Below are 17,279 nucleotides of genomic sequence, written 5' to 3' on the forward strand. Positions count from 1 at the left end.
GTGTGGAAAAGCCTATGTATTTGCCCTCAGGACAGATCAAGCCGCATTAGTCTAGTGCCCTCATCAGTGAAAGTAGTTCAGCCGTGAGGTCAGTGCACATGCTATTGATGGTTGTAGGTGAAAGTGACACCAAACATTAGCCATGATCTGAGCAACCTCTCTAACATTAACTAGAAACGTTTTCACAAAACTCTGTCCTGTCTCTCCTACGTCCTGTCTGGTTTTGTTTCCACCTAATTTCTGGCTACCTCTGTTGCTTATGTTGTTGTACTGAATGTAGCAGGCCACTTAGGGATGGGATTTGATGTAGATTTTCTAAAACTGTCTTTGTGAAGAATTATTTAATTCAGATTCACTATTGAAGTAATATTCAAATTTGCTAGATATAAAATTGTTGTTAAACCGATTTAAAGCTGCAGTAGAGAAGATGCAATACAGAATAGTGTTAAAACAAAGTATAAACATTGGACTGGATGTTAAGAGAAATTCTTGAGAGAAACTCAGAGCCTTGTATTTAAACCAGCCCAGAGATGACCTTTTTCTTCCTCGAATGTTATGTCGTATGTCAGCGCTACATAACTTGTGTTATGTTATTTATTTTAGAACAACAGTGGAAGTTACCAGGCCAAATTACATTATTAACAGATATCTCTTTCTCTATATATCTATCTGTCTCTTTTACGTTACTTAAATATGTTTAGGAAGGAACTAGTTTTGATGTCATTATTGACATTTGCTCTAATAAAAAGTGTAACCATGGGTGCACCAGTATGCCTCAAACCTTCATATTCTTCCTCACTGAGCTGAAGCCCAATTCAAGTAATTACAAGAAATACTTGTAACTTGCAGTTTTAACTTGCAGTTTTATGCCTCAACCATTAGAGGGCCAAATAACAGTAATTCAGCTTTAAATTGTGAAGTTTATACATTATCTTTGACAATCCTACAAATACAATCTTGTTATTTTTTCTTACATTTTTTCAAGGACTATTTAGCACCCTTGGACACCAGTTTGAAAACCTCTTAGACCCTAGGTCAGGGCTGTCCAATCCTGCTCCTGGAGGGCCAGTGTCCTGCAGAGTTCAGCTCCAACCCCAATTAAGCTCACCTGAATCAAATTAATCAATGTCTTCAGGAATACTAGAATCTTCTAGGTAGGTATGTTGGGTCAAGTTGGAGCTAAACTCTGCAGGATGTTGGCCCTTCAGGATCAGGATTGGACACCCCTGCTCTAGGTCTTCAGCACTGTTCATGGGGACACATTGTCCTGCACATTTTATTTCCAACCGGCTTCAGCACACCTGCACTGTGATTTTCCAGTTGACCTTGATTAGCTGGTTCAGGTATGTTTGATTAGTGTTGTAGCTAAACTCTGCAGGACAGTGGCCCCTCCAGGAGCAGGATTGAAGACCTATGCCTTAGAATTTAAAGATAATAATAATAATAATTTGACAAATACATCACTTGTCTAATCTCTAAATAATAATCTGATGAAAGCCTTGACAGATGAAAGGCATCATGTTTTCCTTATCCACATTTCTTTTCTACCAGAACTCTGTATCTTGCACTTCTCTTAGAGAACAGGGTCAAGTCAAGTCAAGTCAAGTCACCTTTATTTATATAGCGCTTTTAACAATACAGATTGTGTCAAAGCAACTGAACAGCATTAATTAGGAAAATAGTGTCAATAATGCAAAATGACAATAGTAAACACTAATTTTTCAGTTAAAGGCAGTTCATCATTGAATTCAGTGATGTCATCATCAGTTCAGTTTAAATAGTATCTTTGCAATAATTTGCAATCAAGTCAACGATATCGCTGGAAATGAAGTGTCCCCAACTAAGCAAGCCAGAGGCGACAGCGGCAAGGAAACAAAACTCCATCGGTGACAGAATGGAGAAAAGAAGCACCTCTTTTAGGAGCTTAGATGGAATAGGGTCTAACATACATGTTGTTGGTTTAGATGATTTAACAAGTTTATACAATTCTTCCTCTCCTATAGTAGAGAATGGGTCAGGGAGGTCCTACACAATATAGTCGGATTACAATCGATTTAAAACAGCAGGATTGTGGGTTTCCACACTCTGCCCTTGGGCCGCTCACTGACCACTTGATGGATGCCGCACACAATAATCACAATAGCTTTATTCAAATCCAGTCTGATTCCAGTCTAATAGGCTGGCTTTACATAATTTCCGCTGGTCGGGATGCACCGTGCACAGGTTTGAATCAGTCCACTGGAAAACAAAGTCATGTTTACAGGATACTGGTCTTAGAATAAGCGTTTCTCAGGAAAAACTGATCCCAGGATTTGTCACAGATTGCGAGGTTCATGGCGTGAAATCTCTGAAAGGTATTTCTTAGTTTAGTCATACAACATATTCCACATTGTCAGACAAATGTCCGTAAAGTAGTCGGAGCTTACTACTTCTGGACAGATGGAACTTCTGACCACAAAGTTTAAACACAATTTCCGATCATTCTTCAGTGTTGTGTGGAAAGCCATACGCAGAGATTGCTTTAAATGACTGATTTATAAATAAACTATGCCCTGAATAACACTTAAAAACAAAACAAATTGCGATGTGTTTCCTATACAACAACTTGCTGCTTAACTACCATAGCATCCATTGTTGAAAACTGGCTAGTCACTACTGTGGTCATTCAGTGTTTCAAAACTCAAGAGACACTGACAACGAATGTAACGTTAATGCCAATGAATTGATTGAATTTTTAATTTTAAATGGTTTAATTGCCGTAGTCATGCAGCTTTAAAGTGATTAATTTAGTGATGCAACTTCTTTGAAATGGTTTCAAAATGCTAACAGGTGCAACAATTTGCTGCAAAAAAAAATTTCCATTTGAATTGTTGGTGCTATAGTTTTGGGAAATACAGGAAATCATTAAAGGGATACTCCACCTCAAAATGAAAATGTTGTCATTAATCACTTACCCCCATGTCGTTCCAAACCCCTAAAAGCTTTGTTCGACTTCGGAACACAATTTAAGATATTTTGGATGAAAACCGGGAGGCTTGTGACTGTCCCATTGACTGCCAAGTAAATTACACTGTCAAGGTCCATAAAAGTATGAATTTATTTTAAATTCGACGAATATTCGAAATTTCTATTTTTTTTTGACAGCCCTAAAAGGAATAGTGAAAAAAATGAAAATTCTGTCTTAAAGGGATACTCCACCTCAAAATGAAAATGTTGTCTCTAGGCGCGTTTCCATTACAGATTTGCGCAAAACTTTGGCGATATTTTATAAATGTCGATAAAATATTGCGAAATGACGGCGTTTCCATTAACCAATGTTATGAGACTTACACGTAACCTTTTGTCTCTCGCGATAAGTCATGGCAACGGAATGAAGCGACGAGAATTTTTTTTTGTACGCGAAGAAAACAAAAATAACAACTTTATTCAACAATTCGTCACCTCTGTGTCTCTCCGCATCACCATAGCGCCATTTTGGAGAATATCCACTGAACGCAAGCAGCGTACGCTCTTCATGACGACATCACGGAGCTTCTGTGAGATACTGTATACATCACAATAAGTCTTATAGTAATGTAATGAAATTGAAAAGGAGGCCTACCCAGTGACAAGGAAATATTTACATTTTTAAATAAATAAAGGAAATTATAACTATTATTAAATTAAAGGAAAATGAAAAATGAGAAAGAGAACAAATGTGTGTGTGTGTGTTCGTGTTCTCTTTGTTTTTATAATTAACTTTACATTTTTGGTGGGTTGAGATTGACCATTATTTTTCGTAGCATGAAAAACTCTGGAAGCCCCTAATTCAAACAACTCTCCAAATAATTAGTGTTGAAAAAGCATAGTTTTGCATAGTCCTACTCCCAGCGCTGTCGTCAAATCAATCAACAGTGGCAGATACAGTAACTGAGGAACGATATTTCCCAAACACATCTTGAATCTGAATTCATTCAAGTGGAAAAAGCTGCTCTTCTTCTGTTGTTTGGATCCAGCAGTAGGCAGTTCAGTTGAGATGTTTATATCACACACATACATAGTCTTACTGGACTGGATGGGTTTCACTTTCCAGATGTGAATGGACAGTGTGTGTGTGTGTGTGTGTGATTGTTAGACTACTGTGAGGACACAGGCTCCTGCAGCGAGAAGATCCCAAATAATTACCCATCACTACACACACATACTCGCGTGCCTCGGCTTCCTTTAGCATTACAAGATACATGTGCTTCCTACAGCTGTGCTGTAACATTTCATACTGCTATCCTTCCACATCTGAGCACCATAAACCTGTCACTCCAGCCCTGAGATAGTACCACTTCGTCTCCTCAAGGTTTAATTGTTGTGTGAAACCATTTATCGGATGGAAATCAAGTGAAACCCTATCCTAAATCAAGTGAAAACCTTTTAGCGTTTCATCGACAAAGTCTTGGGCTTGTTCTGGCCAAGAATGGCCCATTTTGACAGGAAGAGATCGTCTGACTGACCAGGGGTGCAGTTTCCATAACTATCGTTATCCAACAATGGTTGCCAATTCTGTTGTCAGCAACATAGCTTAAAGGGATACTCCACCCCAAAATGAAATTTTTTTCATTAATCACTTACCCCATGTCGTTCCAAACCCGTAAAAGCTTCGTTCATCTTTGGAAACACAATTTAAGATATTTTGTCACTTTGTCACTGGGTAGGCCTCCTTTTCAATTTCATTACATTACTATAAGACTTATTGTGATGTATACAGTATCTCACAGAAACTCCGTGATGTCGTCATGGAGGAGTGGAAGAGGACTCCAGTGGCAACCTGTGAAGCTCTGGTGAACTCCATGCCCAAGAGGGTTAAGGCAGTGCTGGAAAATAATGGTGGCCACACAAAATATTGACAAAAAATTAAACCTGCTTTAAAACCCAACAACACAACTGTAGATGTATAACTTTAGAACAGCAACACTGCTTTAACAAAAAAGCAAAACAGCAAGACTTATTTGACATCAAAACTCACTTCTGTGAGATACTGTATCTATAAATAGCCTTTATGTATAGTGGATTATAAAAATAGTTTTAATGCATTAATTATGCTTTTTAATGCACCTTATAATGTATTGTACAGTCTCATGCATAATTGCAGAGGCGGACAAAGTACTTCACTCCATTACTTGAGTGAAAGTACAGATACTGCTGGTCAAACATTACTCCATTACAAGTAAAAGTTGTAAAGACAGATTTTTACTTAAGTAAAAGTACAGAAGTACTTGCTTTTAAAAGTACTTAAGTACCAAAAGTAAATTTCCTTTTTTATGTCAATGCACTGTTTTATTGTTGTACGTAGTAGTACTTGCAATACTTCTGAAGCAACTTAGAATACATTACACCTGCTGAATACACTGACTAGCTTGTAGTATATTTGGAATAAAGAGCTTTTAGAATGTTAAAAACCTATGGTGAAAAAAACAAAACAAAAAAAAATATTTAACACCCCTACCCACCCCAACAAAAGCAGGATGGTAGTGATCTCACACAGTTCTGACAGTGTGTGCATACATCCACATTTGAACTGAGTGGACAGTGAAATCCTGTAAATACAGACTGATAAGGAAGAAAAAAAAATCAAACCTGCTTTAAAACCCAGCAACACAACTGTAGCTGTAACTTTACAACAGCAACACTGTGTAGCCCCAAGAGTGATTACTGATAAACTGTCTGAAAAAAAGAAAGTCACGTTTTAGAGAAGAAAAAAATCACCCACTGATTTTCAAAGGTGCTAACGACTTTCTACTTCGAGGATCTTGATAGAAATGTAGTGGAGTGAAAAGTACAATATTTGTCTTTCAAATGTAGTGAAGTTAAAGTCATAAGTTCCCAGAAAAAATAATACTCAAGTAAGGTACAGATACTCAAAAAGTGTACTTAAGTACAATACTCAAGTAAATGTACTTAGTTACTGTCCGCCTCTGCATAATTGTAACCACAGTTAATACATTATAACACTTATCAATTACGTAGTTACTGATGCATTTACTATGCATTTTAAATTTGGTTATAATTATTTACGACAAGAAATAATGTATCACAATGCACATTATAAATAATTATAATGCATTATACCCTTTAATAACACTATAATGAGATATACATAAAAGCTTTAAGTAAAAGTGTTACCATTTTTTTGCCTTGTTAGTGGCACAGCAAGTTAAAGGAGCCTAATGGTTTTATTGAAGTACTGTAATGATGCACTGACGTAGAAATTGCAGTTCAGTACATGAATCATATGTTGAATCAGAAGAAGTAGGTCAGGATTTGTCAAGCTGTTTAACATATAATTATGCTGGTTTAGGATAATGTCCAACATAGACACATCAGAAGTGTTTTGGGAGCCGTTCACACAGCTGGATGTAACAAAATAGAACAAGACTCCTGTAAAAACTAATGAGACGCTGAAAAGTGGTGAAATTCAATGCTACGCCAATGAATTAATTGAATTTTTAATATTAAAGGGTTTAATTACCATAGTAATGGAGCTTTAAAGTTATTAAATTGCAACTCCTGCAACACCTTTAAAACTCATTTGAAAAAGAGTTTCAAGATGTGCATATAACAATTGCAATTGTGCCTGTTGAGGCTTGTTCACAAAATGAATGTTTTGGCGCAAAAATTCGGTGCAATAAACTTTTTCATTTGAATGAACAGCTGTTAAAGCATGTGTTCAGACGGCACAAACATTTGATTGCTGTCAGTGCGACACAGAGAAGTTTTCTATCTTTGTTTTATTTGCACTGCAAAAAAAAAGCTGGCCAACCAATAAGATTTACACTTTTGGTCACATGATCAGAGCCACTAATGTGGCAACTTGGTGAAGAATCCAGAACCTGCTCTGTTGTCACTGTTCTTAGTGTTTCTTGGTGTTGTTTGATATACATCATAGCTTAATTTTCAATAAGCGCCACTTACTTTCAGAGAGTGAATTTGAATTTTCATTTAGCCTGTCTGCTGTTTTTATTTTTAATTTTTTCACATTGGTCAGAACAGACAAATCGCATGTGAAACCTAATGCTTTCGTTAAACGAACAGCCTTCAGACTGTTATCGTACACAAACCTTCCAATTAAGCAAAACACTTACTGTAATTCATATCATTTAAATCACCTTCAGCCAAAAATAATCCCACTTGTCGACCATCCTGACACATCCCATTGTGTGTTCGAACTGCATGCGTGCACATGTACTGAACACAGCGCATACATGGTAACGTTTAAGCCTGTGTGGCGGCCGCAGCATTAGTTGTGGAGGTCTGTCAGTAATCACCAGGTCAAGTGTGAAGTGATTGGGTGTGTCTGTGACTGATCAAAGTCAATCACGTATCGGTCAAAACCGATCAATATTGTATTACAGCACTGTTCCAGTCTGCTGGTCCATACCCAGCGGCATTCAGGCCTACATTTCCAGTCCATGTGTGTATGAATGTGTTAACCTGCTTTGAATGTTGGAATGAGAAAGAGGAAGCCAGGATGGAGTGTGTGATGGACAGGCCTAATGTCTTTCATATTGAAGGCCCTGAGCCACAAAGATCTCCCCGTAACACCAGCACAATGCTCGGCATGTGACAGGGACAACCATCTGTTCACCAGACACACACACACACACTCACTCTCACACGAGGGGGGTGCCAAACGGATCGATTAGCAGACGGGGGTGTCTGGGGCCACAGGGGACCGCCGGGGATCTGGAAAGAGAGCAGAGACACTCGGGTCACACAAAGACGGTGTCGCATTACAACACATGCTAAATCAGTTAGCGGCCTTTCCGCACATGCACACACACCAGAGACTCGGATAGTGATCCTTTCGATAAATCAAAAAAGCAAGTAGATTTTCACAGTTTTGGAAGAAAATGCATCAACGCACTGCCACAACACTAAAGCATTTTAAGGTATTTTTTAGCGTGATATTATGTGGATGCTTATCAGCCCATGCCAAAAGAGACCACCCTGATGTAAATCGTGATATATGTTCTTTGCATATGGCTCAAGTGCTGCTTGTACTTTTTTTTTTGGATAAGGACAGTACAAAAAGCATGATACCAGCCCAAAAAAGATTAAAAATATGCATTGTACATAAAGAGTATAGCATATGCTAATTTGCATCACGGGCCCCTAGTAAGGCCCTTAGGGAAAAAGAAAACACCAACCCTTTTTTACTTTTCATTTTTAAATTAAAGGTGTATATACAGTATAATATGCATTTATATTTGTTAAATATATTGGTACTAAGTTGGTTATCAACCAACATTAGATTTTTATAATTGTATATCTGCCATTTATCTCTCTTCATCTAAAACATGAAAGGCAACTCACACTCTTAGGGACCATTCACACAAGACACATTTTTGCTTTCGAAAACAACTATAGCGCAAATTGAACAGAATGAAGGCTCTTTAAAACTCAACTGCAAGAACCTTGTGCTGTATGAACACCCCTGCACACTATTTAGTGGAGCTAGACGCTGCTCTTTGAACCCAGCGCTCAGTGTAGACCAACATCCTAAGGGAAGGGAGTCACCATGCATCGAAGACTCCTATTATAAGACAATATTGCATCAGATCGTGGAAGAGGAGGCAAAACTTCAGCCAGGAATGGTCCTCCTCAATACCATCTGCTCGTGAGAGCACAGGCTCTTTTTGTCCTGAGCTAATCCCTGTTTTACAGACCTGACAGATGCTCAAATCCCTCCACCCAGGGTCCAGACTGAACACCATCTCACTGGATCCCTCTTCGAATGTCTTCTACAGAGACTAAGACAAGCTCTAACCCAATACCCTACTTGCTACATAAATGACGGATCTCCTCCTGATGCACCCGATAACATCTGTGAAGTACATTGACTTGTTAGTCAACACGCTGACCTGTAAACCAAAACCGACGTTCTTCATGAAAGTTTCAAACGGGCATCAAGCCATGCAAGACACATCAACTTGACTGCAACGGACGCAGTGGTGATAAATAGCTTTACAGGGTGAGGACGTTTCCTGATGGCAGAAATACAGACCCAAATACACAAACCAAAGGAGAAATCCACTTGATCTTGAGAGACAGATGGGGATGTGATACGTGGTTTTGAGACGCAGCTGTGAAGACAAGTTTCAAGATTTGTCCTAAAACCATTTATAGAAATGCTTTGGAGGATGTGGAAGGCGCTATTTTTCCATTACGGAGAGCTTGGTGGACTACATGGGTTTTGCACTGTGCATTACATCCAGATTTTGGAAGTACGAGGGAAGCTTGTCACCATCAAATCAGCACCACAACGGCTCATTTGAAGCGTCTCGGCAGACTCGTTTGGAGAGCGCTCTCATGTTTAATGAACATCTTACATGTGCATTCCCCCTGAAGCTGAGCTAATTAACCTTATTATTCAAAGGGCAGCAAAAAGTTTTCCTCACCAATCTCTTCATTTATCTAATTAATCTATGTACGACTTTTTGAATCCAACAGTTATTCCCTCAAGAGATTGCATTAACAAGAAGGCCAATTAGAAACGGGATTGTTGCACAATCAGGACACACACAGGAACACAGCAGTTGGCATCTCTCTGAAGACAGTGTCTTATTAAGTTATGTTTTGCCATTTCACGTTTCTCTGTGGGGCTGCCCCAATTGCCAGGCGCATTACTTATTCCGAAGGGAGCCATTCTCCATCCAGAAAACCCTTATTTCATTAGCCCAGAAAGGCCCATAATGAGAATAGAGCTTATTTCACGTGCCTGGGTTTCTCTCTGCTTCCTGCTGGTGACGGCTGGATCTCACGGTTCTGTGAGCCTGATATTTTACGTCTTTTCCGAAACTCTCTAAATAATTCCTATACGACATGCCAGAGCAACAGAAGCTGTGCCAGTGAGCTGACTTTTATCTCTCGCTGTTCTAGTTATACGGAGCTCTGTTTTTTATGCGGGAAATTATTTTGCTGACATCATGCAGAACTTGATTTGTACACTGCATAGTCTTGATTTTAGAAATAAATCAGTCAGACCGCGATTCGTAATATATAATGCACAGTGTACTTATTCTCTGCTTGGTTGAAAGGGGCACTATAGGGGACATAAAGTAAAGTATCTGTAAAAACCGTATGATCACAAAATCTATATATAGTTACATATATGATATACAGCTATATTCGCATACATACAGTATACTAATGTAAAGCAATAGATCTTATATAACAAATATGTTGTCGCAAAATGTAACTTTATTACTGTATACTGTTCTTTGAATAGTGTATTCTGTTAATATGGGCACCGAAATTAATAAAGCGTCATTTACATGTGCTGCAGACATCCGTATGAAACAGGCCATAATCTATGGAGAGATGTCCCATTTTCATTTATTGCAAATTCAACAAGATTATTTAAAGTATGACACTGTCTGATCACACTTTATATTGTAGTGTCCATGTTGTAATTACACTCAAGAAATGACACAAAATCTTTTGCATGTTCTTTGATTATGCGGAAAAAAGAAAAAAAGAAATCAATGTAATTCCGTGGAATGGCTTTAAATGTGCTAAACTATGCAGAGAGTGCAACATAGTTATTGGAATAAGGCAAGCTTGTCTCTTTTTTTAACTAAAACCAGAAAATAAAATCCGGACCATTTATTTTAAGGGTAAAGACAATTTACAGCTACATTCTCTACTGAAACCTGTCAATAATGTTATTATCTTGGCATACTACTAAGTGTTTGCAGTTCATGGTAATATTAAGACATTTGGATGATTCATGATCAAAATAATATAATATTTTTTTTTTTACATTTATTTTGTATAATAAACAGTTAATAGTTTTGATATTGCTATAGTGGTATCCAATGTGCATTCTGTATCCTGGAGAAAAAAAGATTTGAGGACCATTGAATTTTGCATATTTTAATATTATTTATTTGCTATTATATGGTATTTATTAATATTTTGAATTAGCTTTTATTTTGATATTTTCAGTTTTCATGTTCATTTTATTTTAGGTTTGAGTAATTTTGTCTTTTGCCCTTTTGTGTATTGTTTTAATATTTCTATTTAGCTTTATTTTTATTTATTTATTTTTTTTTTTTATTTTAGTACCTAAAATAAGTTAAGTTAGTTGCCATTTAAAGATTTTTTAAACATTTTATATGTTTCATAGGTTTTAATAAAATATTTCTCTATTTTATTTCAGCTTTTTTTTCAATTGATGATTTTTAATAGCTTTCATTTTAGTTAACTGACAACACTGACTAAGACATTGTTATTTTGCTAACTTATCGTAATGTACAATATATTGACCTTGCAATGCAATTTCCATATTATGTTAATTAGTAGCGTTTTTCCGACTAAACAAAATCAGAAGTACTGAATTGGGCCTCCAGTGCAGAGGTGTTTGTTACCTCACACTGCTGGATTGTAGCGCTGCAGTCATAACCGCTCTGCTATCTGCAGCCAGGATCAGCTTTATCTAAAGCAGACCCACGTGTTTGTCCACTCTCTGATTGACAGTTTGTCACTCCGCCTTTGTGCTGATACTGAGCGTGCTCAGATAGCATCTCTCCCATTCAGCCCAGCGACGCTTTGATCCGCGGAGGGGCGGGGCTTAACCGGCTCCACCCACTGCAGGTCTCTGCGGTTCAAGATGGTGGAGATAGAGACACAAAAACCCTGTGTGTTTGGTTTTACGTTTCTGGAGAGGAAGACTGGCAATCTAAAGACACACGAAGTATTGATTTGGAAATCCTGTTTTATATTTTAGATTCCTTGTGGACACGTTATTCCAGACTTCATGTAGTCAAAGATCAGAAAGCATATATCTAGACCCTCCATGGGCCAAATCGTAAATATATATATTCCCATTCATAAAGATTAAAGGCTGCTCTGTTTGCATAATGAAATATCAATATGCAGCTGTATCCATGTATCCAGTCAAGCTGTACTTGATCTTGGGCTAAAAAAGACATTTGTGATCAAAAACGCGGAACAAATTTTTACAAAAGATATCCAGCCTGAAGGTGCAGAGTTTAAACTCTCAAAGTAAGTCATCAAATCCGTCTTATTTTGCTGGTTCTGTGCATGACACAGTTACTTTCTGCATTCAATCCCGCAACATATTGGAGCCTTTAACATTATGCAGATTCCTGTGTTCTGTGCCAGGTTCTCCGTTCCAAAGCCGAATTATGCCTGGCATCAAAACATTCTTGATCCAAAGAGGCAGAAGATTCCACTTTTTCCAAGCTTTGATTCCAGTGGTGCAGAACCTTAGGAGTGATGATGAAGCCATAATGTGCCTTGATCACCAATTAGAGCGTTCATTTTCCAATGAAACCGTCCTGGCACTGCTGCTCGGATGGGGATCAGTGGCGTTCTTTCAAAACCAACTGACTTGAACAATGACGTAACTGACTATGTTACTAAAAAACAAAACCCCGCAAATAAACATGCCACATCACAGTCTATGTTTACCAGTCTTGCTTCTAGTTTTGAGTATGGAGCCAAATAACTGAATTACATGCCATCATTGGCTTTGCTGTCATGGTCAGATCTGTTATGATGGAACAACCATCTCTCTTCGTATCAGTGCCACCTCGTTCCTTTTATTGCTGTCAGTGGTGTTTTGTCACCAGCTCCATGTCTACACCAAAGGGCTTTAAGAGTCTAATTACCTGAAATTCAAAGTCATGGTCACTGCTTTTTGGAAAACTGACATCTGTTTGATGCTCTCACAGCATATTGCTATGGTCCAGATATGCATCATGAGGTAAAAATGTTTCTCTTCTTCTCCGGCCGTTGATTATTAACTCTGTAAAGCCTACTGTATCATCTATTCTACATTTTTAAGGACTCAACGTTAAAAAACATGACCAAAACATTGCTGAAAAACCTGTTGCACACAATTAATCGCTTTTTTCCTCGAGAATAAGCTCCAAAGTTTTTTTTTTGTTGTTTGTTTTTTTTAAAACATGGTTTACTTTACATGGTTCATTTGTTTGTTCATGTTAAGCAGATGGATGTGTGGATGTCTATCAGTGAGTTGTCTGACAGTCTGATGTTTGTTGTGTTTGTCTTCAGGTGAGCGGCCGTATCAGTGCCCATACTGTGACAAGGCCTTCAGCAAGAATGACGGCCTTAAAATGCACATACGCACACACACCCGGGTAAGACTGCATACATACAAGCACACATTAATTTACAAGGCTCCTTAAAAATAACAGTGTGAATGTAGCCTTAAACAACTGAAGTGGAGAGATATGTTTTTCAAACTAAAAAACCTATATACTAGGGTCTATATATACTAGTGAGCTTTCTCTATATCCTATGGAAGCCTGTTTCCGCCACTGAATGAAAAATAAAACAAGGTAATTGTGGCTTTTTATCTCGCAATTCTGACTTTTTGTACTCGCAATTGTGAGTTTATATCTCACAGTTCTGTTTTCTCGCAATTCTGACTTCTTTTCTCAGATTTGTGAGATATAAACTCAAAATAGCAAGTCATAAAGTCAAATTCTGAGGGAAAAAATACTATTTTTTTTTTACAATTGCGAGTTTATATCTCACACTTCTGACTTTATAACTCGCAATTACAAGTTTATATGTAACAATTGTGAGTTTATATCTCGCAATTCTGAGGAACAAAGTCAGAATTGTGAGTTTACATAACGCAGTTGTAGGGAAAGAAGTCAGAACTGTGAAATAAAGAGTTACAATTTCCTTGTTTTATTTTGTTTCAGGCTTTCAAAATATCCTCATGTTAATTGACTGTAAATAACATCTCTCACCACCTTCACCCCTGTGGAGCTGTGTAGTTGTGTGTTTTTTAGTGTCTATGCAGCGGATGTTTTTAACCTCCACAGCAGCAGGTCATTAGGAAACGTCCCCTCACCACAGAACAAAACACAAGCAATACATTTTCTTCAACATCTGCCTAAAAAGGCTACTGCCTAAAACACCCTGTTAAGTGTGAGTGTGCGTGTCCAGACGTGTCCATGTGTGTGACATAAAAGCAGCTACAGAGACATGATTAGGACCACATTACACCACTCGTTTAACAGATGTGAGAGTTTACACATTTAGTTTTACTTTTTACCTCAGGGTCACTGGAGAGGACTGTCCCTGATATTACTGTAAAGTCAAATATGGATGAGGGGTGATAGTAGACAGTTGTTTCTGATATTTCTCCCCCTTCACATATTATAACACCTGCTGTAAATGAGCCCAACACTGATTGGGTGGAAAATCTCTTAGTGGGATCTAGCTTGAGATGCTTTTAATGGAATCTGCTAAATAGCAAGAAATTAAACATGTTTTTGGAAAGCCGTACTCTGATGATGGATGGCATGGCTGTTTGTTGTGACATAATTTCCTGAAATAACTCTATCACTTCTCCCATCTTTTCCCCAGTCGTTTAGTGTAGCAGTGTCCCTCGTATTTATAACACAGACCGAGTGGCAACATCAGCACTAATCCAAGAAAACCTAAGAAAGCAGAACAGATGCAGCACATCATTAGAACTCTTTGCCAAATTTGGAGCGTGATCCTGCAATTCTGCAGCATAACATATGAGCTGTGGACTGACACACAACAGAAACTCAGCCATTAAGACATCATGTGAAAACAGCATCGGTGATGCAGTAATGAGAACAAGCAGTGACAGAACTGTGCTAATCCTCTTACGTGACAGATATTTATTTCTGTTTGGGCCTCACTAAAGAGTTGCCAAGTTTATAGCACTGTATTTGAGCACAACATCCTCCAGCTTATTCAAATACTTCTTGCATTTCAGGTTATTCAGACACTATATGTGCTGGAACAGTGATGCACCATGTGTACTCAATTGCCATCACCAGTATTTTCTGGCCTAATATGCCTTTCTGTGCAAACGAGGTTCATTACAAACTCTCAAAAATAAATGTTTCAAAAAGGGGTTTCCGCAGCAATGTGATTAATAGAACAATGTTTGGTTCCTCAAAGAACCTTTCAGTTAACCTTTTTTTTCATAGTTTGAAGAACATTTTAATAATATGTAGAACCTTTTTTGACTGTAAAGAAACTTGGCAAGGTTCCATAAATGTTAAAGGTTCTTTATGGAACCATACATGCCAATAAAAATAAAGCAATAAGCCCCAAGAAGCCGTGGTTGAGGCTACGTTCACACTGTCAATTTTTGGGATTGACAACCGCATTTTCTTTACAGGTGAGTCTCGAAATGTCCAGTTCACACAGCAGCTTACAGTTGTGTTTAGAATACTGTCTGTATGTACGTGCAACGGAAGTCAAGCCCGTATTTCTTACCAGTAACCATAGCGACAACGACCAAAGTAAAATCAAAGATGGCGACGTCCATAAAACTGGAAGTCTTATCACTTTCTGACACGACAAGTGTCCAATCGAGCCGCGAGTTAATCTGTCAAATCTTCATTAACCGACAGCAGCCTTTATATTTGGGTGGAGAGTGGAGTATTTGAGTTGCGCACAGAACACAAAACATCTCCGGATACTATCGTAACCTCGGTTCCCTGAGAGCGGGAACGAGACATCACGGAGACATTTTTTCCGTTATGGGAACTCCTTCCCTTCCAACCTTTCCTGAAGTCCTATTGGCTCACGCCAGTCCAAATGACTGGCCAATTGTCGCAAAGTATGCAAATCACATGCAAATACTGACGCGGAGACATTTTTTCCGTTATGGGAACTCCTTCCCTTCCAACCTTTCCTGAAGTCCTATTGGCTCACGCCAGTCCAAATGACTGGCCAATTGTCGCAAAGTATGCAAATCACATGCAAATACTGACGCGCTCGAGAGGCAGTATACAATGCGGTGCACGCGACAATTACGTCAGAATCTGATACTGAACGCCGCTTAGCTGGTCGAGCAGCGAACACGGCGACCTCCGTGATGTCTCGTTCCCGCTCTCAGGGAACCGAGGTTACGATAGTATAGCTCCTTCATAGCAATGGATGCTAAAGGCTCGAATGGTGGTTGTGAAAGAGCTCTTAACACCACCTCTAGGTCCCAGGGCGAAACTGAAGGCGGACGTGGGGAATGCAACCTCCTCTCCCCTTTAAGAACACTCACCACCAGCGCGTGCCTACCGATCGATTGCTCGCCCAGTGGGGAACAAACGAGGCAATAGCGGCCAGTGATGATGGTAGACATCCACTATCAAGCCTGTACTGTAGAAAACGCAGAACATCCGACACGGAGCAAGCAGCCGGGTCGATATGAACATCACGGCACCACAAACACTCCCCATTTTAGAGCATAGAAATGTCTCGTGGAGGGCGCCCGCGCCTCCAAGAGCGTATCAAGCACACGAGAATGCAGGGCGGTCAGCTCCTCTGATATCCCCGAAGCAGCCACACATGATGGCTCAATAACTCCGGGTTGGGGTGCCACACCGAGCCGCTCGTTTGAGACGGCAGATCCTTCCTGATGGGGATCGGCCAGGGCGGCGCCACCAGCAGCTTCGTCAGGTCCGGGAACCAAGGCTGGTTCGGCCAGTTCGGGGTGACGAGTGTCACCGAAGCCTCCTCCTCCCTGATCTTGCATATCACCAGCTGCATTATCTTGATCGGAGGAACGCATACGGCCTGGCTGCTGGCCAGTGAGATGTCAGAGCGTCCCCTTCCAGCCAGGAGTGAGACAGGGAGAAGAACAGCGGGCAGTGCACATTCTCGCTGCAGCCTCCACTCTCCTTGAGGAATCCCCTTCCTCAAAAGCATTTCTGCCCCGCGGTTCAGGAGACCGGGGATGTGCGCTGCTCTGGTGGAGAGAAAGTGACGGCCCGTCCATAGCAGGAGATTTGCTGCCTGCTTGTACTGAGCCTTGGATCGTACGCCCCCTTGGTGATTTATGTACGACACCACAGACGTTGTCGGTGCAAATCAGTACATGTCGCTGTTCCAGCTGCGGCCGTAATTCCTTTAGAGCTAAGAACACTGCTTCCAGCTCCAAGCGGTTTATGTGCCACCAGCTGACCACAGTTCTGACCACAGTCCTGAAGCCGGCATGCCCTCGCACACTGCTCCCCATCCGAGAGTCGACGCGTCCGTCGTGACCACGACACGTGACGTCATCAAGCCCAGGGGAACATGCACAAATGGTTCGATCTCCACGCCATCCAAGGGGCTTGAGATTTCAGCCATAACTGCAGCGGGCGCATGTGTAATAACCCAGATGACATACTGATGCCGCTGCCATGAGTCCCAGCAGCCTCTGACATTACTTCAAGTGATCAGAGCTGCCCAGTCTGAAATGGTGCAGGGAAGACAAAATGGCC

General features: G+C 39.8%; 1 protein-coding gene across 1 annotated transcript in view; it reads left to right on the plus strand.

Annotated features, from left to right (window-relative positions):
• LOC107757180 (PR domain zinc finger protein 5) overlaps positions 1–17,279 on the plus strand; it is an 87,497-nt gene that overhangs the window by 53,085 nt on the left and 17,133 nt on the right. The window contains exon 14 of the mRNA XM_016574595.1: positions 13,072–13,157. Within this exon, the coding sequence (XP_016430081.1) occupies positions 13,072–13,157 (86 nt within the window). The remainder of the gene's footprint in view (positions 1–13,071; positions 13,158–17,279) is intronic.

Source organism: Sinocyclocheilus rhinocerous, unplaced genomic scaffold (assembly GCF_001515625.1).
Source record: "Sinocyclocheilus rhinocerous isolate Xijiao unplaced genomic scaffold, SAMN03320098_v1.1 scaffold1344, whole genome shotgun sequence".
In the NCBI taxonomy this organism is placed as follows: domain Eukaryota; kingdom Metazoa; phylum Chordata; class Actinopteri; order Cypriniformes; family Cyprinidae; genus Sinocyclocheilus; species Sinocyclocheilus rhinocerous.